General features: G+C 47.6%; 1 protein-coding gene across 1 annotated transcript in view; it reads left to right on the forward strand.

The window, feature by feature from the left end:
- CDH5 (cadherin 5) overlaps positions 1–25580 on the forward strand; it is an 83801-nt gene that overhangs the window by 20815 nt on the left and 37406 nt on the right. The window contains exon 2 of the mRNA XM_038740134.1: positions 19450–19674. Coding sequence (XP_038596062.1) covers positions 19471–19674 — 204 coding nt within the window. The 5' untranslated portion in view covers positions 19450–19470. The remainder of the gene's footprint in view (positions 1–19449; positions 19675–25580) is intronic.

Raw genomic sequence — 25580 nt, forward strand, 5'->3', positions numbered from 1 at the left:
ATACCTGTTGTTAAGCCCTGCATAAAATGGAGTCGGTTATGCTAAGCCTTTAGGGAAAATGCAGTCAATGTCCCTTCTGATGGAGTACAGGGCTAGAGTGGACAACAACAGACATGATCCCTGCCCACAAGGAGTTTACAGAGCAACAGGAGAGACTGACATTAAAATCAATTACAGTTAGGAAAGATTGTAAGGATAGGTACAGAAGTGCAGTGGGGCTGGGGGTGGGGGAAGTATCGAAGTGCTTAAGAGGTTAAAATCCAAGAGCACAGATGATGCACAAGGGAGGGCAGTGGGGAAATGAGGGCTTCCTCAGGGAAGGCCTTGTGGAAGTGATGTGATTTTAGAAAGGCTTTGAAGGTAGGGAGTGTGGCAGTTTGTCACATATGAAGGGCCTGAAGGAGGACATGGGCAAGGGATACGTGGACCACTGCTTTTGGCTCTTTACTGAAATGATAATACCACCTTGCCTTTGTAGAATATTTTTTCATTTTTCCCTATCTAGACTGTAAACTCATTACAATAATAATAATAATAATAATAATAATAATAATAATTGTTGTGGCAATGAGTTTCCAGTCTAGATAGGGAAAAATATTATTATAATGGTATTTTTAAGCGTTTACTCTGTGCCAGGAACTGTTCATTCATTCATTCAATCATATTTATTGAATACTTACTGTGTGCAGAGCACTGTACTAAGCACTTGGAAAGTACAGTTCAGCAACAAACACAATCCCTGCCCACAACAAGCTCACAGTCTAGAATGGGGGGAGATAGGCATCAAAACAAGTAAATAGGCATCAGTAGCATCAATATAAATAAATAGAATTATAGATATATACACATCATTAATATAAATACATAGAATTATAAATATGTGCATATATACACAAGTGCTGTGGGGCGGGGGGGTTGAGCAAAGGGAGCAAGTTGGGGTGATGGGGGGGGAGCAGAGGAAAAGGGGGCTTTGGGGTAGATACAAGGTAATAGGGGTGGATACAGACTCCGTCCCATACAGGGCTCAGAGTCTTAATCCCCATTTTACAGATGAGAGACCTGAGGCACAGTGAAGCCAAGTGACTTGCCTAAGTTATACTCTCCCAAGCACTTAGTACAGTGCTCTGCATATAGTAAGCACTCTTTAAATACCACTGATTGATTGACTGATTGATTTTCCAAAGCCCTTTCATGTTAAAGATCTTATTTTGGCCTCACAGCCTCCCTGTGAGGTAGAGGGAGGAAAGTAATAGCCACTTGTCTGCTGTGGGCAGAGAAGCAGCATGGCTCAGTGGGAAGAGCATGGGCTTTGGAGTCAGAGATCATGGGTTCAAATCCCAGCTCTGCCAATTGTCAGCTGTGTGACTTTGGGCAAGTCACTTAACTTCTCTGTGCCTCAGTTACCTCATCCGTAAAATGGGGAATAAGACTGTGAGCCCCCTGTGTAACCACCCCAGCGCTTAGAACAGTGCTTTGCACATAGTAAGCACTTAATAAATGCCATCATTATTATTATTATTAAGTCATTTCATGTCTTTATACCTCATCTGTAAAATGGGGATTAAGACTGTGAGCTCCATGTGGGACACGGACTGTATCCAAACTGATTAGCTTGTATCTACCCCAGTGCTCAGCACAGTGCCTTCACAGTAAGTGCTCAACGTATATCATAAATAATAATAATAATAATGATAATTGTGGTATGTGTTAAGTGCTTACTGTGTGCCAAGCACTTTAGTAATGAGTGCTGGAGTAGATAGGAGTTAATCAGGATGGACGCAGTTCCTGTCCTACATGGGGCTCACGGTCTAAGTAGGAGGGAGAACAGATATTTAATTTATTCCTCATTTAACAAATGAGGAAACTGAGGCCCAAAGAAACAAAGTGACTTGTTCAAGGTCACACAGCAGGCAAGAGGCAGAGCTAGGATTAGAACCCAGGTCCTCTGACTCCCAGGCCCATGCTCTTTCCACTAGGCTATGCTGCTTCTCCCTAATAACAATAATAGTAATTATGTTATTTGTTAAGCGCTTACTATGTGCTGAGCACCGTTCTAAGCGCTGGTGTAGATACAAGGTAATCAGGTTGTCCCACAGGGGGGCTCACAGTCTTAATCCGCATTTTACAGATGAGGTAACTGAGGCTCAGAGAAGTTAAGTGACTTGCCCAAGGTCACACAGCAGACATGTGGTGGAGTTGGGATTCGAACCCATGACCTCTGACTCCAAAGCCCGTGCTCTTTCCACTGAGCCACGCTACTCCTCCTATTACAGATGAGGTAACAGGCACAGAGAAGTTAAGCAGCTTGCCCGAGGTCACACAGCAGACAGTGGCGGCGACGAGGTTAGAACCCAGGTCCTCTGAGTCCCAAGCCCGTTCTCTTTCCACTAAGCCATCTCTTGAGTCCTGTGGCTAAAACTCACCAATGAAGTACCCGCACTTGATGGGGATCCAAAGCTAGTTGAACTTTCCTTCCTCCATCCCTGCCTGATGCCCACCCTCAGGCCCTTGACTTCCAGGGCAGAGGAAACCTGTCCCAGAAGCATCTCCTCCTCCTCCTCCTCCTCCTCCTCCTCCAGCAGTCCTTACAGGGGCCACCCACCCATTTTACGGATGAGGAAACTGACGCCCAGAGAGGGTCAATGACTTGCCCAAGGTCACGCAATGGGTCAGTGGTAGAGCTGGGACTCGAACCCAAGTCTCCAGATTTCCAGTCTCATGCTCATGGGGTCCTGCTGCCTCCCACCTCCCACCCTCTCCTCAAATCGGTTAGCCCACAGAGTTTCCCACCATCAAAGCCCTCCTAAAATCCCTCAGAGAGCTAGGGGATCTATCCGCTTATTTCCTTTCTCATTAGCCACTAACTGACAAGGGAAACTGAAACCACCTCAGAGAGATGAATGTGTCTAATCAGGCTTGCCATTCTCCTTCCCAGGACTCATTAATTTTCAGGCAAAACCACAGCCCTGGTAGTATGCAAATGAGTCTCCTTGATTACAATCATTCGAGCAGGTTCCAAGGATTATTTATTATGTTTAACTTAATCGGGGTCGATGACGGATTCCAATTGATACCTCCTGAACAGTCACACTTCAGAATGCCCTGGCACCGTCTGCCTGGGCAGGATTAGTTATTATTTTATTTTATTTTTATGGTATTTAAGTGCCGACTATGTACCAGGCACTGTTCTAAGCACTGGGATAGATACGAGGTAATTAAGTTGGGCACAGTCCGTGTCCTAGGTGGGACTCACAGTCTTAATCCCCATTTATTACAGATGAGGGAACTGAGGTTCAGAGAAGTGAAGTGACTTACCCAAGGTCACACAGCAGACAAGCGGTAGAGCAGGGACTAGAAACTAGGTCCTTCTAACTCCCAGGCCCATGCTGTATCCACTGGGGGCTCAACTCAAGTTCAGCTAGAACCCCGACAGGCAGACCCTAAATCTGACCTAGTGCCAGGGGCTATCATTCCATCCTGGCTATCATTCCATCCTGTACGGACATCTGTTCATCAGCTGATTTATTTTTTTTTGTATTACCTTTATTTTTTATCATTTGTCTCCCCACTCTGACTCTTTTCTGTATTGTACTCCTTGCCATTTGGGTCCACTTGCCTCTCCCATTAGATGGCAAGCTCCTGTAAGCTCTCTGTGAGCCAGGAACATGTCTACCAACTCTGTTATAGTGTACTCTCTCAAGAACTTAGTACATACAGTGCTCCGCACACAGTAAGCACTCAATAAATACAACTGATTGATTAGGTGCTGAAACCAGGTTTTCTACTTTTATTGTACTGTCCCAAGCACCTAGTACAGTGCTCTGCCCCAGGCAGGCACTCAGTATAGTGCTCTCTGCACACTGCAGGCAGCCAGCCCAGTTTTCTGCAATCTGCAGGCAGTCAGTCTTCAATAGAGAAGCAGCATATTGCAGTGGATAGAGCATGGGTCTAATCCCAGCTCCGCCACTTGTCTGCTGTATGATCTTGGGCAACTCACTTCACTTCTCTGTGCCTCAGTTACCTCATCTGTAAAATAGGGATTGAGACTGTGAGCTCCATATGGGACAGGGACTGTGTCCAACCTGACTTGCTTGTATTCAACCCAGAGCTTAGTACAGTGCCTGGCACATTAGAAAGTGCTTAACAAATACCAAAAGTATTATTATTATTGTTATTATTATTATAATCCCAGCTCCGCCATTCGTCTGCTGTGTGACCTTGGGCAAGTCGCTTAACTTCTCTAGGCCTTAGTTACCTCATCTATAAAATGGGGATGAAGACTGTGAGCCTCATGTGGGACATGGCTGCATACAATCTGATTAGCTTGCATCTACCCCGGCACTTAGTACAGTCCCTGATGCATAATAAGCACTTAATACCATGAAAAAAAAAATCAGTCCAGTAGTCTGCACACAGTAGGTTCTCCAGTACAACACTCTGCCCTCAGTAGGCCCTCAGTACAGTGTTCTGCAAACAGTAGGCCAATTTGTACTTCCCAAGCACTTAGTACAGTGCTCTGCACATAGTAAGAGCTCAATAAATACGATTGATGATGATGATGATGATGATGAGTAGGCACCCACTTCATAGCTCGGCATGCTTAGGAGCCCTGTACACCACTCAGGTACAGCACAGTAGGAACCCAGCACAGCAGTCTATACAAAATTAGATGCTCAATACAGTTGATGATGACGATGCCATGGACATTAAAAAGTTCTACCAATAAAGCTGTGATATATGCTCAATTTCTCTCTCCTTCATCATGTCTAAAACAGAACTACTCATCTTCTCTCCCAAATCCACATCTCCCCATCACTTTCCCCTAACAGGAGATAATACCACCATCCTCCCTGGCCCAGAAGTCCGTAAACCCGGTGTCCTCCTTGTCCCCTACACACCCTTCAACTCTCACTTCCCATCCACTGCCAAAGCCCACCAGGTTTTTTTCTCCAGAACATCACCCAGATCCGCCTCTTCCTCTCCACCCACCGTGCAGCTGGACTATTTGAGTAGCCTCCACTCGGCTCTCTCAGCCTCCAACCTCTCCCCCTTCCAATCTAGGCCACAAGCTGCTGCCATACGGATCGTCTTTTTGGAGCATTGCTTGGCCCCCCATCTCTCCTCTCAATTGGCTTCAAGACTCTCCACCAAGTCACCCTTCTTCATAACCGTTCTCTTCACCTGCTACTCCTTACCGAATTGTACTTTCCAAGCACTTAGTACAGTGCTCTGCAGACAGTAAGCGTGCAATAACTACGATTGAATGAATGAACCTGCTCTCTTCACTCCCCTCAAATTTACCATTTAAATGGACCTCACTCTCAAATCTCCCTCTCCCATCCCCTTCCTCATGCTGTCCCCCTCCCCACCCCCCTGCTTGGAACTCCCTCCCTCCCCAAATCCGACAGATCCCAGCTCTGCCCATGTCCAAAGCTTCCAGAATTACTCCGTCAAGCCTTACCCAGCCCCTAAATCGTGTAGGCTACCACTCCCAGAGAGGTGTAGCATAGAGAACACAGAGAGAGCAGCTTGGTCCAAGTCAGACACTTTTAATCCTCCCTCCTGGAAGGGCTCAGCACACGACCGCTGGCCCAGGTACTGAGCACAGGTCACTTACCCGCTTATCTGTATATTTGCCTATACCCACCCTGAGCTGACACGGTAGGCTCCCCTCAGCCCTCCCAAACATGTTCCCACTGCTCTGTCGGTCGGATTCTGTGGCTTCTCGATGGCAGTTGAGCAGGAAGTTGGCATCCCTGTGTTGGGGGAGGGCGGGGAGCACCCCCAAAATACCAAGGTATTGGGGAAACATGGGGCCCTGGGATGGATCCCAAGCTATGATGCGGCAGGGGTTGGAGGGGTCCTGCAGCGGCATTGGCTCCAGGAGAGGCTGTGCTGAGGTCTAGAGGCCTGCGGTGTCGGGGGACAGGGTGGGCAGGGGGTGGTGAGCCTGGGCTGCTGGAGCCAGTCCAGCGGTGGATCGGAGCCCAGAGACTGGTGGGGAGCACTGAGCGTGGGCCCCAGGGTGGAAGCGACCAGAACCTCACCGCTCTGCCCCGGAGTCCGAGACTGAGGAGGGCATGGGGAACAGTTCTAATTACACTGAGAGCCCCATGTGGGACCTGAAGGTCTCATATCTACCCCTGCGCTTAGTACAGTGCTTGACACAGAGTCAAAGCTTAACCAAAACCACAATTATTATCATTACGAGCCAATCAGCCATCTTTAGCACTTACATACTTATCTGTAGCCATCCTCCACGCTTATGTATATTGGTTTATTTAATAGTATAGGCAAGTAGTCAAGCATTAATTTTAATTACACGTACAATAAGGGGCGTAGCCTAGTGGAAAGAGTATAGGCCTGGGAGTCAGAAGGACCTGGGATCTAATCCCAGCTGTACTAATTACTTGATGCATGACCCTGGGCAAGCCACTTTAATTTTCTGTGCCTCAGTTTCCTCAATTGTAAAATGAGGATTAAATATCTGTCTCCTTCCTTCTCAGACTGTGAGCCCCATGAGAGACAGGGACTGTGTCTGACCTAATTAACTTCTACTTAGCCCAGCCCTTAGAATAGTGTTTGACACATAGTAGATGCTTAGCAAATGCCATTTAAAAAAAAATAGAACCCGGCTTGGGAGTCAGAGGACCTGAGTTCTAATCCTGGCTCTGTCACTTACTGGCTGTGTGATGTTGAGCAAGTCTCAGTTCCCTCATTTGTAAAATGGGGCTTCAATACCTGTTCTCCCTCCTACTCAGACTTGTGAGGCCCATGTGAGACTCAGCTAATTATCTCGTATCTACCCCAGCACTTAGTGTACTGCCTGGCACATAGTAGTGTGTATGGCACATAGTAGTCACAAATACCACAGTCATTGTTATTTTTATGTCTGCCTTCCTCATTAAAGTGGAAGCCCCAGGTGGGCAGGAAATGTGTCATTTGTTTGTTTTGTTTGTTAACGGTATTTGTTAAGCACTTAACTCTGTGCCAGGCACTGTACTTTCCATGCCCTTGGAACAGTGTACCACATCTACTGGGCACTCAAAAAATGCTACTACTACTATTTCTAATAATAAACTGTATATTCTCTGAGCACCCACTAGGTGTAATGCACTGTGCTAAGCACTTGGGAAAACACACCAGAAGGAAGAGGACCATCTCCTGCCTTCAGGAGTTTACGGTGTGGCCTAGTGGAAAGAGCACAGGTCTGGGGGTCAGAGGACCTAGATTCTAATCCTGGCTCTGCCACTTACCTCCCATGTGACCTTGGGCAAGTCATTTCACTTTTCTATACTTCAGTTCTTTCATCTGCAAAATGGGGATTCAATCCCTGTTCTCCTTCCTATTTGGACCGTGAGCCCCATGTGGGACATAATTAGCTTGTACCTACCCCAGTGCTTAGTACAGTGCTTGGCACATAGAAAGCACTTAACAAATACCACAATTATCATTATCATTACAGTCAACACATGTGTGGCTACACCCTCTGACAGCGGTTCCACGGAAATGGGGAGTCAGGGTTCTGGGTGTGGCCAGGAACTGCCTCGAGTTGTATTCAAGTTTCACTTCCTTTGGGGTTTTTTCTCCAAGTTACTTCTTGCCAAGCGGAAGAGAACAAGGTAGAATCCTGTGTTTGAGGAGTGATAGCTGCCTATCTTTTCCTCGCTGGCACTAAGCCCAGGCCACCCCACGCCCCAAATGGACTACTGCTGTCGGCGATTGAGCCGGGCAAGTGACGCACATCTCAGATTTCTTGGCTCCCCAGCTGCAGCTAGGGCAGCCATTTGTCCAGATGGGCACGGTGGGGGCAGCCCAGTGTCCAGCCGTTCTGTGCCCCATCCAGTGTGGGTGCGGCACCAGATGCCTTTTTCCCCAGCATTTTCTTTGTCTGTGTGGCTCAGAGGTGGTGGCTTTGTTCTGGAGTGACAGGGAAGGGGGAATCGGGGGTCCCCTGCCCCCCAACCAGGGACAGGCTCTAGGACCAGGACGGCTTGAACAGATTTCCACAAAGTGGTGTGTGTGACATCATTACATTACATGGGACAGATGTGATGTCACATGCATCTGTGCGGTCAGTATTTGTTAGGGTCGGCGGTGGCCACTCTCCTCACAGCCCTGCCCCTGAGGCTGGGAGCAGGATGAAGGGCGGCCTAGGAGACTGGCAGCACGAGGCTTGGTGCCCTGTGGGTTTTGGAGGGGGGGTTTTTGTTGTTTTTTGGTACTTGCTAAGTACTTACTATGTGCCAGGCACCGTTTTAAGCGCCAGGGTAGATACAAGCTAATCAGGTTGGACACAGTCCACGTCCCACATTGGGCTCACAGTCTTAATCCTCATTTTAGAGATGAGGGAACTGAGGCACAGAGAAGTGAAATGATTTGCCCAAGGTCACACCGTAGATAAGTGGAGGAGTCAGGATTAGAATCCAGGTTCTTCTGACTCCCAGGCCTGTGCTGTAGCCACTAGACCATACTGCTGCAACTGTTTCCATCACACCTCAAAATCCTCTAACCCTGTTAGCAGAACAGATATTATTATTATGCCACTGACATCCATGTGGAATCTGTTCTGTCCTGGTCAACCTGCTTGTGGGCTCCTACTGTGTGCAAAGCACTAAATCTTTGGGAAATTACAACAGAAGCAAGGTTCACTCTCCCTGCCCACAAAGAGTTTATAATCTAATGGATTGAGTTGGCTGCACACAGTCATGGCCACTGGGTGTTTAGTTCTCTACAGCTGTTCTGACAGTGCTCTGCACACAGTTAGCGGTCAATAAACAATAATAATAATAATGGCATTTGTTAGGCACTTACTATGTGCAAAGCACTGTTCTAAGCGCTGGGGAGGATACAAGGTGATCAGGTTGTCCCACTTGGGGCTCACAGTCTTCATCCCCATTTTAGAGATGAGGTAACTGAGGCACAGAGAAGTTAAGTGACTTGCCCAAAGTCACACAGTTCATAATTGGCAGAACCGGAATTTGAACCTATGACCTCTGACTCCCAAGCCCATGCTCGTTCCACTGAGCCACGTTGCTTCTCATGATTGATTGATTGATTGATTATCAAGCAAAAACTCCTCACTATTGGCTTCAAAGCTCTCCATCACCTTGCCCACTCCTACCTCACCTCCCTTCTCTCCTTCTACAGCCCAGCCTGCACACTCCGCTCCTCTACCGCTAACCTCCTCACTGTGCCTCATTCTCACCTGTCCCACTGTCGACCCCTGGCCCACTGTCCTATCTCTGGCCTGGAATGCCCTCCCTCCTCACATCTGCCAAACTAGCACACTTCCCCCCTTCGAAGTCCTACTGAAAGCTCACCTCCTCCAGGAGGCCTTCCCAGACTGAGCCCCCCTTTTCCTCTGCTCCTCCTCCCTTCCCCATCGCCCTGACTCCCTCCCTCTGCTCTACCCCCCTCCATGCCCCACAGCACTTGTGTATATATGTACATATTTATTATTCTATTTATTTTATTAATGATGTGTATATATCTATAATTCTCTTTATATTGATGCTGTTGATGCCTGTCTACTTGTCTTGTTTTGTTGTCTGTCTCTCCCCTTCTCAACTGTGAGCCCGTTGTTGGGTCGGGATCGTCTCTGTTTGTTGCCTAATTGTACTTTCCAAGCGCTTAGTACAGTACTCTGCACACAGTAAGAGCTCAATAAATAGGATTGAATGAATAAAAGAATGAATCGATTGGCCTCCAAATGGCCCTGCAGAGAGCTAAAGCCACAGACACAATTGGTGTCTCTCCTGCTTCCCCATGAGATTGTAGGCTCCTTGAGGGCAGCAATTGTGCTCCCACATACCCTGTAAGTGCTCTTCAAACAGCAGCTAATGATGTGTAGTCTCCTCATCAAGGATGATGGACTAGCCCGAGGTTTCAGGGCAGAGACCCCACATGAAAGAACGGATTCCACTGGTGGTCAGCATGGAATCATCCGCATGCCCGTGACCCTGCTGGAGAAGCAGCGTGACCTACAGGAAAGTGCCCGGGCCTGGGAGTCAGAGGACCTGGGTTCTCATCCTGGCTCTGCCAAATAATAATAATAATAATAATAATAATAATAATAATACTTATTAAGCGGTTACTATGTGCCAAGCCCTGTTCTGCTGTGTGATCTGGGGAAGTCACTCAGGCTCTCTGTGCCTCAGTTTCCTCCTCTGTACAATGGAGATTCAATGCCTGTTCTCCCTCCTATTTATACTATGAGCCCCATGTGAGACAAGGACTGTGTCTGACCTGACTGATTTGTATCTTCCCCAGCCCAGCCCTTAGAACAGTGATTGACACATAGTAGGGGCTTAACAAATATAATAATAATGATAATGTCATTTATTAAGCACTTACTATGTGCAAAGCACTGTTCTAAGCGCTGAGGAGGTTAGCAGGTGATCAGGTTGTCCCACATGAGGCTCACAGTCTTAATCCCCATTTTACAGATGAGGTAACTGAAGCACAGGGAAGTTAAGTGACTTGCCCAAGGTCACATAGCTGACAAGTGGCGGAGCCGGAATTTGAACCCATGATCTCTGCCTCCAAAGTCTGTGCTCTTTCCACTGAGCCATGCTGCTTAATAATAAAAATAATAATGGCAAATAAAGACTCGTTGTGTGCAGGACCCATTGTCCACCCAAGTGACCACAGAATAGTAGACAACCAATATAAATATGATGACAAAAATGGAAACTTTCAGGGAATCCAGACAAAGGTCAGCTGGGAGGTAGGGGATGAGAGGCAAGCAGGGGTAGGGGAGGCAGATTTGGCCAGCGGGAGGGGGGCAGAGAAATGAAACCATTCTGAGCTTTGACAGCAGCTAACTTACATCCTGTTGCGAAAACCAAAATGTAACTGGAGTTTACAAAACTCCCTACCTAGCATTTTGCAAGTTGATTGAGACCTACTGCTTCAGCTTGGAAAGGAAGTTCAGAAAGCGGGCAAAGGTACTCTGGAGCATTGCTGGGAGTTTCTCTGGTCTTTCAACCTTTGGGCTCAGCAAGGGGGCAGTCAGAATGGGCTACCTTCCGAACCCCATCGATTGGTCAACCAATCAATGGTATTTATTGAGCGCTTTGAGTGCAGAGCACAGTACTAGGCACTTGGGAGAGTAAAATACAATAGAGTTGGTAGACCCATTCCCTACCCATCTTTAGAAGCATTGTGGCTCAGTGGAAAGAGTACAGGCTTTGGGGTCAGAGGTCATGGGTTCAAATCCCGGCTCTGCCAATTGTCAGCTGTATGACTTTGGGCAAGTCACTTAACTTCTCTGTGCCCCAGTTACATCATCTGTAAAATGGGAATTAAGACTGTGAGCCCCATGTGGGACAAACTGATCACCTTGTAACCTCCCCAGCGCTTAGAACAGTGCTTTGCGCATAGTAAGCACTTAACAAATACCATCATCATCATTTAGACCTCACGACTCTACAGTCAGCGGGACTTGAGCTCTCAGAAATCTTGTACCAATGTTATTTGTTGTACAGGACTCTTTTTTCAAAATATTTAATATTGGTATTTGTTAAACACTTCCTGTGTGCCAGCCCCTGTACTAAGCACTGAAGTGGATTCAAGTAAATCGAGTTAAAGTCCCTGTCCCATTTGGGACTCACAGTCTCACACCCTCTTTTACAGATGAGGTAACTGAGGCCCAGAGAAGTGAAGTGTCTTGCCCAAGGTCACACAGCAGACAAGTGGCAGAGCCAGAACTAGAACCCAAGACCTTCTGACTCCCAGGCCCATGCTCTACCCACTACACCATGCTGCTCTCCCACACCATGCTGTTAAGTGGCTACTATGTGCCAGACACTGTACTAAGCACTGGGATAGATACAAGTCAGATTGAATATAGTCCCTGTCCCACAGTCTTAACCCCCATTTTACAGATGAGGTAACTGAGGCCCAGGGAAGTGAAGTGAATTTCCCACAAATGATGGAGCAAGGATTAGGACCCATGTCCTTCTGACTTCAAGGCTTGGGCTCTATCCACTAGGCCACACTGCTTAAGTCCTAAATATTCATGCACACACACACACACACACACACACACATAATTGGATTTGAGAGATATGCTGTCAAAAGTGCTTCAAGGGTTCCCTACGTTAAAAGGGTCATGTTTATTGACCACTGTGTTACTAAGAAGCTCTTTTGTCTTCACAAATGTAGCAGAAGCGTGGCCAAAATCCCCTTCGAGGAGCAACCCATTTTTCTGGGCACAACAAGTAGCGTGGCCAAGTGGATAGAGCCGGGGCTTGGAAGTCAGAAGAAGCTGGGTCCTACTCCCGGCTCCACTACTTGTCTGCTATGTGAACTTGGGCAAGTCACTTCACTTATCTGTGCCTCAATTCCCTCATCTGTACAATGGGGATTAGGACCGCGATCCCCATGTGAAGCAGCGTGGCTCAGTGGAAAAAGCCCGGGCTTTGGAGTCAGAGTTCATGGGTTCAAATCCCGGCTCCGCCAATTGTCAGCTGTGTGACTTTGGGCAAGTCACTTAACTTCTCTATGCCTCCGTTACCTCATCTGTAAAATGGGGATTAAGACTGTGAGGCCCCCGTGGGACAACCTGATCACCTTGTAACCTCCCCAGCGCTTAGAACAGTGCTTTGCATGTAGTAAGCGCTTAATAAATGCCATCATTATTATATTATGTGGGACATGGACTGTGTGTGACCTGATTAGCTTGTATGTACCCCAGCACTTAGTACAGTGACTGGCACATAGTAAGCGCTTAACAAATACCATAAAAAAGTACTGCCTCATTTATTGCTGCTTATTACTCTGATGGGTTGGTGCTTTGTAATACACAGGTTTTGGAACTCATTTCCCCTTCCCCACCAACTATCTCTAGGAGGGAATGAATCCAGATGTTATAGACTAAATCAATCAATCAACCAATGGTATTTATTGAGCACTTATTGTGTGCAGAGCATTGTGTTAAATGCCTGGGAGAGTACACTGCAACAGAAAATTGATAGATCCAATTCTTGTCCACAGGAAGTTTAAGACCTATAGGGGGAGTCATACATTAAAGTCAATTACAGGGAGGGGAAATGGCTCCTTGTGGACAGGGATTGTCTCTCTTTACTGTTGTATTGTCCTTTCCCAAGTGCTTAGTACAATGCTCTGTACACAATAAGCTCTCAATAAATACCATTGAATGAATGAAGGAATGAATGAATCTGTCCATTAGTGCTTTGGGGCTGGGGATGGGGTGAATATCAAGTGTTTAAGGGTTACAGATCCAAGTGATCAAGTGATTAGAGAAGCAGCATGGCTTAGTGGAAAGAACACAGGCCTTGGAGTCAGAGGTCATGGGTTCAAATCCCAGCTCTGCCAATTGTCAGCTGTGTGACTTTGGGCAAGTCACTTAACCTCTCTGTGCCTCAGTTACCTCATCTGTAAAATGGGGATTAAGACTGTGAGCCCCCCATCGGACAACCTGATCACCTTGTAACCTCCCCAGTGCTTAGAACAGTGCTTTGTGCACAGTAAGCACTTAATAAATGCTATTATTATTATTATTATTAAGTGCCTGGATGACCCAGAAGGGAGGAAGTAGGGGAAATGAGCGTTTAGTCCAGGAAGGCCTCTTGGAGATGTGATTTTAGTAAGGTGAGGAAAGTGGTGGTTTACTAGTAATGCTGATTGTCTGAGCAGCTGGGGTTTACACACAGAAGGCAAAACCCTCTTGATCTCCCATGGGGCTGGCAACACTTTCTCTTTTTAAATACACATTTGGAAGGTGATTGTATGAGAGCCGAGAGCAATAAGAGGGCCAGGAGAGATGGACTATGTAATCTGCAACATTTCACTTGAACATCCCTCACCCTGGGAAACAATTCCAACTGAAAAGTGACCACCGGCACTTATCCTTTTACCAGTGCCTCTTTCTGGGCCATTCCATCCCCTTCCCAAGCTGTTCCAGAATGTTCCGCTTTCCTTCCACCCAAGACAGGGCCACATCCCAGTAACCGGGCACTGCCTTTTTCTCAAACTTGTTCCTCATTTGCCTTGCTCGCTCTGTTTTCTCTCTTTGGACTCAGCCATCTCCTCCTTCAGCAGAAACTCATTGACTTTTCGCCTGACTGCAATTTCTACAAAGCAGTGATCTGTGGCCTGGTACTACTTTTCATATGGTATATGTTAAGCATTTACTATGTGCCAGGCACTGTACTAAACGCTGGGCTAGATACAAGCTAATCAGGTTGGACCCAATCTCTGTCCCCCATAGGGGTCACAATCTTAATCCCCATTTTAAAGATGAGGTAACTGAGACCCAGAGAAGTTAAGTGAATTGTCCAAGGTCACACAGCAAGTAAGCGGCAGAGCCAGGATTAGGACCCAGGTCCCTCTGACTCCCAGGCTCGTGCCCTATCCACTACATCACGCTGCTTCTCGCAACTTGATTGCCCGCAATCTTGATGTCATCCTCGACTCTGCTCTCTCGTTCACCCCTCATATCCAAGCCGTCACCAAAACCTGCCAGTCTCAGCTCCGCAACATTGCCAAGATCCACCCTTTCTTCTCCATCCAAACTGCTACCCTGCTCGTTCAAGCTCTCATCCTATCCCGTCTGCACTACTGTATCAGCCTCCTCTCCGATCTCCCATCCTCGTCTCTCCCCACTTCAATCCATACTTCCCATCCTCTTGTCTCTCCCCACTTCAATCCATACTTCACGGCGCTGCCCGGATTGTCTCTGTCCAGAAACGCTCTGGGCATGTTACTCCCCTCCTCGAAAATCTCCAGTGGCTACCAATCAACCTACGCATCAGGCAGAAACTCCTCACCCTCGGCTTCAAGGCTGTCCATCACCACGCCCCCTCCTACCTCACCTCCCTTCTCTCCTTCTACAGCCCAGCCCGCACCCTCTGCTCCTCTGCCGCTTATCTCCTCACCGTGCCTCGTTCTCGCCTGTCCCGCCGTCAACCCCCGGCCCACGTTATCCCCCGGCCTGGAATGCCCTCCCTCCGCACATCCGCCAAGCTAGCTCTCTTCCTCCCTTCAAGGCCCTACTGAGACCTCACCTCCTCCAGGAGGCCTTCCCAGACTGAGCCCCCTCCTTCCTGTCCCCCTCTTCCCCCTCCCCATCCCCCCGCCTTACCTCCTTCCCTTCCCCACAGCACCTGTATATATGTATATATGTTTGTACGTATTTATTACTCTATTTATTTATTTCTTTTACTTGTACATATCTATTCTATTTATTTTATTTTGTTAGTATGTTTTGTTTTGTTCTCTGTCTCCCCCTTCTAGACTGTGAGCCCACTGTTGGGTAGGGACCGTCTCCATGAGTTGCCAACTTGTACTTCCCAAGCGCTTAGTACAGTGCTCTGCACACAGTAAGGGCTCAATAAATACGATTGATTGATTGATTGATGGATGGATGGATTGCTCCTTCCTTGTTTTACAGATTCTCATTCTCCTAAGTGTAGGAGAGGGACTTAGAGGTGAAGGAGGCTGGTGAGGTAGGGGCCAAGGGAGGTGGAAGAGGGTAGGGAGAGAATATTAACAATGGTATTTGTTAAGTACTTACTATGTGCCAAGCACTGTTCTCCTTACCACTGATTGATCGATTGGTTTTAAAGAATTCAGTCAGCTCTCCCCTCTCCTATCTTACCTTGCTGATTTCCTACTAAGACCCAGCTGGGACACTTCACTCTTCTAACACCAACCTACTCACTGTACCTCGATCTCATTTATTTCACCCCAAGCCCTCTCCCACATCCTCCCTCTGGCCTGGAACTCCCTCCCCCTTCAGATACCACAGGTGACAACTCCACCTTCAAAGCCTCATTAAAAACACATCTCTTCCAAGAGGCCTATCCCAAGTAAGCCTTCATTTCCCCTACTCCCTCTCCCTTCTGTATCACCTATGCTCTTGGATCTGTATCCCGGCTCTGCCACATACCTGCTGTGTGACCTTGGGCAAGTCACTTCACTGCTCTGAGCCTCAGTTCCCTCATCTGTAAAATGGGGATTAAGACTGTGAGCCCCACGTGGGACAACCTGATCACCTTGTATCCCCCCCAGCGCTTAGAACAGTGCTTTGCACATAGTAAGCGCTTAACAAATGCCATTATTACATTACATTATCCATTAAGCACTGGATATTCACCCCACCCTCAGCCCCACAGCACTTATGTCCATATCCGTAACTTATTTTAATATCTGCCTCTCCCTCCAAGCTGTGAACTCCTGGTGGGCAGGGAACATTTCTGTCAATTCTGTTGTGCTCACCCAAGTGCTTAGTACCGTTCTCAGTACAAAGTAAGCGCTCAATAAATAGCACTGATTGATTGATTGATTGCTCTAAGCCCTGAAGAAGATACACTACAATCAGGTCAGACACAGTCCTTGTCCAACATGGGGTTCACAGTTTACCAGGGAGGGAAAATCCCCATTTTCTAGATGAGGAAACTGAGTCCCAGAGAAGTGGCTTGCTCAAAATCATACAGCAAGTAAATGGTGGAGCCGGGGTTAGAACCCAGGTTCCCTGGCCCTAGGCCTCTGCTCTTTCCTCTAGGCTTTGCTGCATCCCAATTTATCCTAACAGGATTTGTGCTCAGTAACCCACAGTTTCCTAGGCCTTCTGAGCTGAACTGATCCTTTGGAGCAGTTGTGAATGTGAGGCCCTGCCATCTGCTGGAGGGATTAGAAAATGTTGTTGGCAAATTATCCTCTGAGGAAAAGGGGTTCCAGTTGCCACAAGATATGTATTGAACATACATATCAATGTCAAACAATCGTATTTATTGAATGCTTATTGTGTGCAGAACACTGTACTAAGCACTTGGGAGAGTAAAATACGACAAATTTGGTAGACACGTTCCCTGCCCACAATGAAATGTGAGAGTCAGTGTGGGTAGTTGAGTCCGGGAGAGGGCTCTTAAAGGACGATGGGGCACTTCGAGATTAGGTTCAAGCAATCAGTCAGACAGTCAATCACTGGTGTGTACTGAGCCCTAATTGTGTGCAGAGCACTGGAATAAGCACTTGGGAGAATCTAATAGCGTCAAACACATCAACATGGAAGCCTGTCAGAGTGCAGGAGCATTCAGGAGGCCATCCCTGACTAAGCCCTCATTTCATTCATCCATTCATTCATTCATTCATTCATATTTATTGAGAGCTACTTTGTGCAGAGCACCGTACTAAGTGCTTGGGAAAGTGCAATACAACAATAGAGAGATTCCCTGCCCACAACGAGTTTACAGTCTGGAGTCTACAGCCCCCTCTCCGCTCTCCCCTCTCCACCAACTGTTCACTTGACTGTGCCCCTCAAGTCCTTTGATACTCACCCTAGCCCCATAGCACTTATGTCCATATCCTTATTATACTCTACTGTACTTTCCCCTTTCTGTAATTTATTTTAATGTCTGGAGAAAAAGGAAATAGGAACACATTTGTGAGGCAGCAGGCAGGGCCATTGTAGTGAGGATTGATTCATTAAGCTTTGTCCTTCAAAGTGCAGAAACAGGTTTTTCTCCTTTAGAAAAGGCAGAGGGTCTAGGGTGGTCACCCTCTTTTTTTTCCATTCCCAGATTCCCCAGGTGTCTCTGGTTTTGTTCAGGAGCCTTTTTTCTAAAGCAAAGTCATTTTTGGAGACAACACTTTGATTGGTGAGCTAGTAAATCAATCGGTCAATTCTATTCATTGAGCGCTTACTTGTGCAGAGCACTTGGGAGAGGACAATATAACAAAGTTGGTAGATACATTCTGGCTATTTAATTGTGGGAGGGCTCTTTGAATGTTCACCTTTAGTCCCTGCAGCAATACCACAGTATCCATGAAATAAGGTCACACAGTCCATGCCGCTGCAGAAATGTGAGAATAAAGCTGCTCGAGACAGAGAATGGGATTTCAATCCCAACTCGATCCTCTTGCCTGACTGTCAGGTGAACCTTGATCTCATTCTGAAAGTGCTTCTAAGAGAAGCTTCTTGGAGCTGCCCGTTATTCCTGGCTGATCCACTCGGATGAAGGGAGGTGGGTCTCATCATCATGATTATTTTTAATCCATCACTCCATCATATTTATTGAGTGCTTACTGTGTGCAGAGCACTGGATTAAGCACTTGGGAGGGTACAATATAACGGAGTCTACAATATAGACATGTTCCCTGCCCATAACGAACTTTCGGTTAGTCCCAGAGAACACAGCTGGATCCCTGGCCCTTGGTACATCCAAATTTAAGATGAGAGCAATAATGATAAAAATTGTGGAATTTGTTAAGTGCTTACTATGTGCCAGATACTGTACAAGATAATCAGGACCCACATGGAGCTCACAGTCACCGGTATTGAATGCCCATTTTGCTGATGAGGGAACTGAGGCCCGAGAAGTGAAGTGACTTGCCCAAGGTCATGCAGCAGGTGAGTGGCAGAGCCGGGATCAGAACCCAGGTCCTCTGGCTCCCAGGCCCGTGCTCTTTCCACTAAGCTGTTCCCGATGTCTTCCCGGATCAGCTCCACAGTCCGTCCAGTCCATAACTCTGTCTGTGACAGGCTAACAAGACCCGGGGAGGAACTGTGTACTGGGTAGACAGACTGCAAGCTCAATGAAGGCAGGGCTCGTGTCTACCTTCTCTGTTGTACTGGACTTTCCCAAGCACTTAGTACAGTACTCTACACATAGTAAACACTCAGTTAATCACAGTAGGCAGGGAATGCATCTACCAAGTCTGTTATATCGTACCCTCCCAAGTGCTTAGTACAGTGCTCTGCACACAGTAAGCACTCAGTAAATATGATTGATTGATCAAATATCATTGATTGATTGATCGATCGATTGCCCTCCCCGACCCCCACCCTCATGGTTCAGGGAGGGACCTTCTCACATGATTAACTTCCCCCTCAAGTATCTCAGCCCGGGCCTTGATTTCCCAAGAACAAAATTGTTTGCTGCTTTGGGGAAGGGAGTCTGCCCAATCGAACCTGGAAAGAAAGCAGCCACCATTTGGCTCAGTACCGTTTGCCAGAACTTCCCAATGGGACAGACTCGTGAGAGCATAGCAGGCCGACAGTGTCACTGCCCAGAAAAATCGCCCTTCCCGCCTGCCCAAATAAGGTCAGATCTCCTTCATCTACACCCAAGGCACAGCCCCAGGACCGGAGCTGCCCGCTTCATCCCTCTCCCAGAGCTGGGCATGATTTAATACTCACTTCACAGGGCGGTATTGACTTTTCTCTCAAAAAAAACTCCCGTCTTTGGATGTACACCCTGACAGCTGATAAAAAACAAAACTGGTCATGGGAAGTCCGTCCCATGGGAAGGGAGTTAATTTAAGTCAAAGGTCTCTGAACGTCCGAATGTTCAACTTCCTCTGACACTCCTCTGCATCGGCTTGGCCGGTGTTGGGGTCCCACTGGGAACGGTGAAGCGGGGGCTCAGACCCGCAGCTTCCCCGACTGCCTCCTCTCACGTTCTCCCCGTCGGCTTGCAGGTTCCGACGACAGCCAGGAGGATGGAGAGGCCCATCCTCCTGCTCTCCCTGATCGTGGTGGGTGCCGGGGCCCAGCTGGCCGGCGGGGATGGAGAAGGAGCCCCGAGCAGGGGGCAACTGGTGGAGCATGCCCCAGTCCCCAGACGCCTGAAGCGCGAGTGGATATGGAACCAGCTACACATCATGGAGGAGATCAACACTCCACTCCCCCACCACGTCGGAAAGGTAGCCGCCCACCCCTTGAGGGGTGGCTGGGAGGGGGTTGTCCCATGCCCAGCTGCAAGATGTAAAGTGGGCCCCCATCCCATGAAGCAGCACCTGCTGCGTCCCATCGGGACACCGGGATTCTGACGAGCTCGGCTCTGGGAGGTTGGGGCGCAGAGGGGTGTGGGCGGGACTCCTCAGTCACGTGGCCTTGATCCTCGATGGAAACGGGTGGGCACCTGGGAAGCAGAAGGCTCTGGATTCTGATTCTCCCCAGGGGTGTGCAGTTCAGAGTTCAGGGAGCTGGAGATAATTGTGGCATTTGCTAAGCACTTACTACATGCCAGATACTGTACTGAGCGCTGGGGTGGATACTAGCAAATAGGGTTGGACACAGTCCCTGTCCCCCATGGGGCTCACAGTCTCAATCCCCATTTTACAGATGAAGGAACTGAGGCCCAGAAAAGTGAAGTGACTTGCCCAAGGTCACACAGCAGGCGAGTGGCAGAGCTGGATTTAGAATCAATCAATCAATCAATCAATCGTATTTATTGAGTGCTTACTGTGTGCAGAGCACTATACTAAGTGCTTGGGAAGTACAAGTTGGCAACATATAGAGATGGTCCCTACCCAACAGCGGGCTCACAGTCTAGAAGGGGGAGACAGAGAACAAAACAAAACATATTAACAAAATAAAATAAATAGAATAAATATGTACAAATAAAATAGAGTAATAAATATGTACAAACATATACATATATACAGGTGCTGTGGGGAGGGGAAGGAGGTAAGGCGGGGGGATGGGGAGGGGGAGGAGGGGGAGAGGAAGGAGGGGGCTCAGTCTGGGAAGGCCTCCTGGAGGAGGTGAGCTCTCAGTAGGGCTTTGAAAGGATCAACAGACACCTGACTCCACTCCTGCAAATTGGAAAGCTGTTTGCAAAGTGTCAACCAAGGTGGCCACTCATATTAGCTGCATGGCCTTGTAGAAAGAGACTGCGCCTGGGAGCCAGATGATCTGAGCTCTAGTCCCAGCTCTGCCACTTGTCTGCTGTGGGACTTTGGGCAAGTCACTTCACTGGCTCAGTGGAAAGAGCACGGGCTTGGGAGTCAGAGGTCGTGGGTTCTAATCCCTGCTCTGCCACTTGTCAGCTGTGTGAGTTTGGGCAAGTCACTTAACTTCTTTATGCCTCAGTGACCTCATCTGTAAAATGGGGATTAAGACTGTGAGACCCACGTGGGACAACCTGATCACTTTGTATCCCCCCAGCACTTAGAACAGTGCTTTGCACATAGTAAGTGCTTAACAAATGCCATCATCATTATTATTATTATTCTCTGGGCCTCAGTTTCCTCAACTGCAAAATGGGGATTCAATATCTGTTCTCCCTCCTGATTCAACTGTGAGCCCCATGTGGGACAGAGATTGTGTCCAACCTGAGTGATTTTTATCTACCCCAGCACTTAGAACAGTACTTGACCCATAGTAAGCACTTAACAAATACCATTTAAAAAGAAATAAAATAATACAAGCAAATGGTTGCCCAATCCGCTAGAGAGTGTGCTCCAATCAGAAGGGGAGGGGAGAGTAGAGATTGAGAGTTTCCCAGCAATTCTGGCTTTCTCAGGATCTGTGAGGGCATCAGCATCCTGTCCCTTCAGCCAGGCCAGCAGGTAATTGTTAATTTTTTTACGGTGTTTGTCAAGCACTTACTATATGCCAGGTATTGTACTAAGCGCTGGGATAGATACAAACTAATCAGGTTGGACACAGTCCATGTCCCACATGGGGCTCACAGTCTTAACCCCCACTTTACAGAAGAGGGAATTGAGGCACAGAGAAGCGAAGTGACTTGTCCAAGGTCACACAGCAGACAAGTGGCGAAGCCAAGATATGAACCCGGATTCTTCCGACTCCCAGACCCATGCTCTATCCACTAGGTCATGCTGCTTCTCTGCGATGCTACATAGTGGGCTGAGGTATCAGCTGAAAGAACACAGGTTTGGGGGAAAGGAAGGGATTGGAGAGAATCTGTTGTCCTCCATCCTCTAGAACTGGTTGGGGGACCTCCTCTAAAATCATGTGGGTCCAGGTTGATGGTGGTCCCAGGGGATTGGTTTGGTCTAAGGGCCTCTCCAGGCCCACCCAGTAGCTTTAGTTAGTTACTGAATCAGCTAGTTCTGGGATTGCGCAAGCAAGCATTTTCTCTGGGCCAATCACTGGGTCAGGTCCCAGATAACAGGATCAGGCATAATCCCTGTCCTCAACATCTGAGAGGGAGGGAGAACAGGGATCTGATCCTACTGAGAACTCACCTCCTCCAGGAGGCCTTCCCAGACTGAGCCCCCTTTTTCCTCTCCTCCTCCCCAACCCCCCACCCTACCTCCTTCCCCTCCCCACAGCACCTGTATATATTTGTACAGATTTATTACTCTATTTATTTTACTTGTACATATTTACTATTCTATTTATTTTGTTGATGTGCATATAGCTTTAATTCTATTTGTTCTGACAATTTTGTCACCTGTCTACATGTTTTGTTTTGTTGTCTGTCTCCCCCTTCTAGACTGTGAGCCCGTTGTTGGGTAGGGACCGTCTCTATATGTTGCCGACTTGTACTTCCCAATCGCTTAGTACAGTGCTCTGCACACAGTAAGCGCTCAATAAATACGATTGAATGAATGAATGAATGAATGAATGATCCCCATTTTCCAGAGGAGGAGACTGAGTCCCCAAGACATGAAGTGACCTTGCCTAAGGTCACACAGCAGGCCAGTGGCAGAGCTGGAATTATTAGAACCTGGGGCTCCTGACTCCCAAGACTTGCTCTCTCCACTAGGCCCCCTTGCCCTCCCCTCCCCAAATATGTCCAGAGTGAGCCAGAAACCCTAAAAAGTTCCAAAACTTAAGGACAGGTCCTCTAGACTGGGGGCCGGGGCGGGGGGGTGTCTTTAAGGCCTGGGCAGAGCCCATGCTCTGGAGCCAAATCTCCACAATTTCCCTGGATCCAACCCAGCCTCCAGAGGTGGCAGAGACAGGGCAAGGCACTGAAACAATTTCACAGAAGAGATTTTCCCAATTACAGTAGATAAATCGTTGTGGATCTAGGCCATAACTTTGTTCTTGAGTTCTACATTTGCTCACCTGATCCATAGACTCCTGCCCTGGCATCTTTCTTTTTCTTTTTTTTCTGGTATTTGTTAAGTGCTTACTATATGTCAAGCACTGTTCTAAGTGTTGGGGTAGGTACAAGTTAATTAAGTCAGACACAGTCCCTGTCCCATACTTCTCTGTGCCTAAGTTTCCTCAACTATAAAATGGGGATACTTGTTCTCCCTCCTACTTAGACTGTGAACCTCATGCGTGACAGGGACTGTGTCCAGTCTGATTAACCTGTATCTACCCCAGTGCTTAGAACAGTGCTTGGAACATGTTGTAAGCACTTCACAAATACCATAAAAAAAAAAGGATGGGGTTGAATCCCACACCATAATGGAGAAGGGAGTCTGGACTTTAACATCAATCCAAGGCTGAAAGGAGGGTTTAGGCTCACCAGCAATCCAGGACTGAAAGGTGGGGTTTGGGTTCGACCATCAATCCAGGGCGGAAAGGGAGGTTGGGACTTTACCATAAATACAGGAGACAAAGCTGGTATTTGGGCTCTATCATTTGTCCAGAATTAAAAGGTAAGATTGGGGCCTACCATGAAGTGGGGTTGGGGTATCTACATTAATTCACTGCTGAAAGTAGGGGGTGGTTGGGCTCTAACATCAATCCAGAAATGTAAGGAGTGTTTGGTGCTTTCCAATTCAACACTGAAAGGAGTTTGCGGGCTCTATTGGCAATCGATCAGTCGATTGTATTTATTGAGCACTTACTGTGTGCAGAGCATTGAACTGAGAACTTTGGAGAGTACAATATAACACAGTTGGTAGACCCATTCCCTGTCCACAGGGATCTTACAGTCTAGAAATTTAGGACTGAAAGGGATGTTTGGGCTTTACCATCATTCCAGGACTGAAAATGCATACTGGGCCTGTACCATAAACCCAAGAATAAAAGGTAGGATTTGGGCTGTACCATAAAATCCAGGATTTTGAAGATGGTTTGGGAACTACATTCAATCCACAACTCAGATGGGGGTTTGGGATCTTCCCTCAATCCAGGGCTTGAAAAGGGGTTTGGAACTCTACCATGAATCCAGAACTGAAAGTGTGGTTTGGGATCACCTATTAATCCCGAATAGAAAGAGCAGTTTGGGATCTCCCATCAAACCGGGATTAAAAGGGGGTTTGGGGGTCTACCGTCAATCGCAGAATGAAATGGGGGTTTCAGCTAGTGTAACAATCCAGGACTGAAAGGCCAGTTTTATCAATCCAAACTATAAAGGGTTATTTAAGCTTTACCACCACTCCTGAATAGAAACATGGTTTGGGATCTGCCATCAATCCAGAACTGAAAGGATGGTTTGGGCTCTACCATAAAGTTAGAATTGTATGGGGGTTTTAGGCTCAACCATCAATCCAGAACTGAAAGGGGTGTTTTGGGTTCTTCCATCAATTCAGGACTGAAAGGGCCATTGGTGATAAACCACCAATCCAGTAATAAAAGGGGAATTTCAATTCTACCAACAATCGAGGACTGAAAATCCAGGTTTATGTTGTACTGGGTTTTGGGCTCTACCATCAATCCAGAACAGAAACATCATCATCATCATCATCATCATCAATCATATTTATTGAGCGCTTACTGTGTGCAGAGCACTGTACTAAGCACTTGGGAAGTACAAGTTGGCAACATATAGAGACAGTCCCTACCCAACAGTGGGCTCACAGTCTAAAAGGGGGAGACAGAGAACAAAACCAAACATACTAACAAAATAAAATAAATAGAATAGATATGTACAAGTAAAATAAATAAATAGAGTAACAAATATGTACAAACATATATACATATATACAGGTGCTGTGGGGAAGGGAAGGAGGTAAGATGGGGGGGATGGAGAGGGGCACGAGGGAGAGAGGAAGGAAGGGGCTCAGTCTGGGAAGGCCTCCTGGAGTAGGTGAGCTCTCAGTAGGGCCTTGAAGGGAGGAAGAGAGCTAGCTTGGCGGATGGGCAGAGGGAGGGCATTCCAGGCCCGGGGGAGGACGTGGGCCGGGGGTCGACAGCGGGACAGGCGAGAACGAGATACGGTGAGGAGATTAGCGGCAGAGGAGTGGAGGGTGGGGGGTGGGCTGTAGAAGGAGAGAAGGGAGGTGAGGTAGGAGGGGGCAAGGTGATGGAGAGCCTTGAAGCCCAGGGTGAGGAGTTTCTGCCTGATGCGCAGATTGACCAGAGCGTTTCTGGACAAAGACAATCCGGGCAGCAGCATGAAGTATGGATTGAAGTGGGGAGAGACACGAGGATGGGAGATCAGAGAGAAGGCTGATGCAGTAGTCCAGACGGGATAGGATGAGAGCTTGAATGAGAAGGGTAGCAGTGTGGATGGAGAGGAAAGGGCGGATCTTGGCAATGTTGCGGATTTTGATGACGGCTTGGATGTGAGGGGTGAATGAGAGAGCGGAGTCGAGGATGACACCAAGGTTGCGGGCTTGTGAGACGGGAAGGATGGTAGTGCCATCAGCAGAGATGGGAAAGTCAGGGAGAGGGCAGGGTTTGGGAGGGAAGACAAGGAGTTCAGTCTTGGACAGTAGTAAACAGTAGTTTAGGATCTCCCATCAATCCACGACTCAAAGGGCGATTTATGCTCTACCATTAACCCAGGACTATAATGGGGTTTGGGCTCTACCATCAATCCAGGACTCAAATGGAGGCTTGGGGGCCCACCAACAATCCAGGATTCAGAGGGAAGTTTGGGATCAACCATTAATGCAGGAATAAAAGGGGGTTCAATTATACCAAAATCCAGGACTGAAAGATCAGGTTTGGG

Source organism: Tachyglossus aculeatus, chromosome X1 (assembly GCF_015852505.1).
Source record: "Tachyglossus aculeatus isolate mTacAcu1 chromosome X1, mTacAcu1.pri, whole genome shotgun sequence".
Lineage (NCBI taxonomy): Eukaryota > Metazoa > Chordata > Mammalia > Monotremata > Tachyglossidae > Tachyglossus > Tachyglossus aculeatus.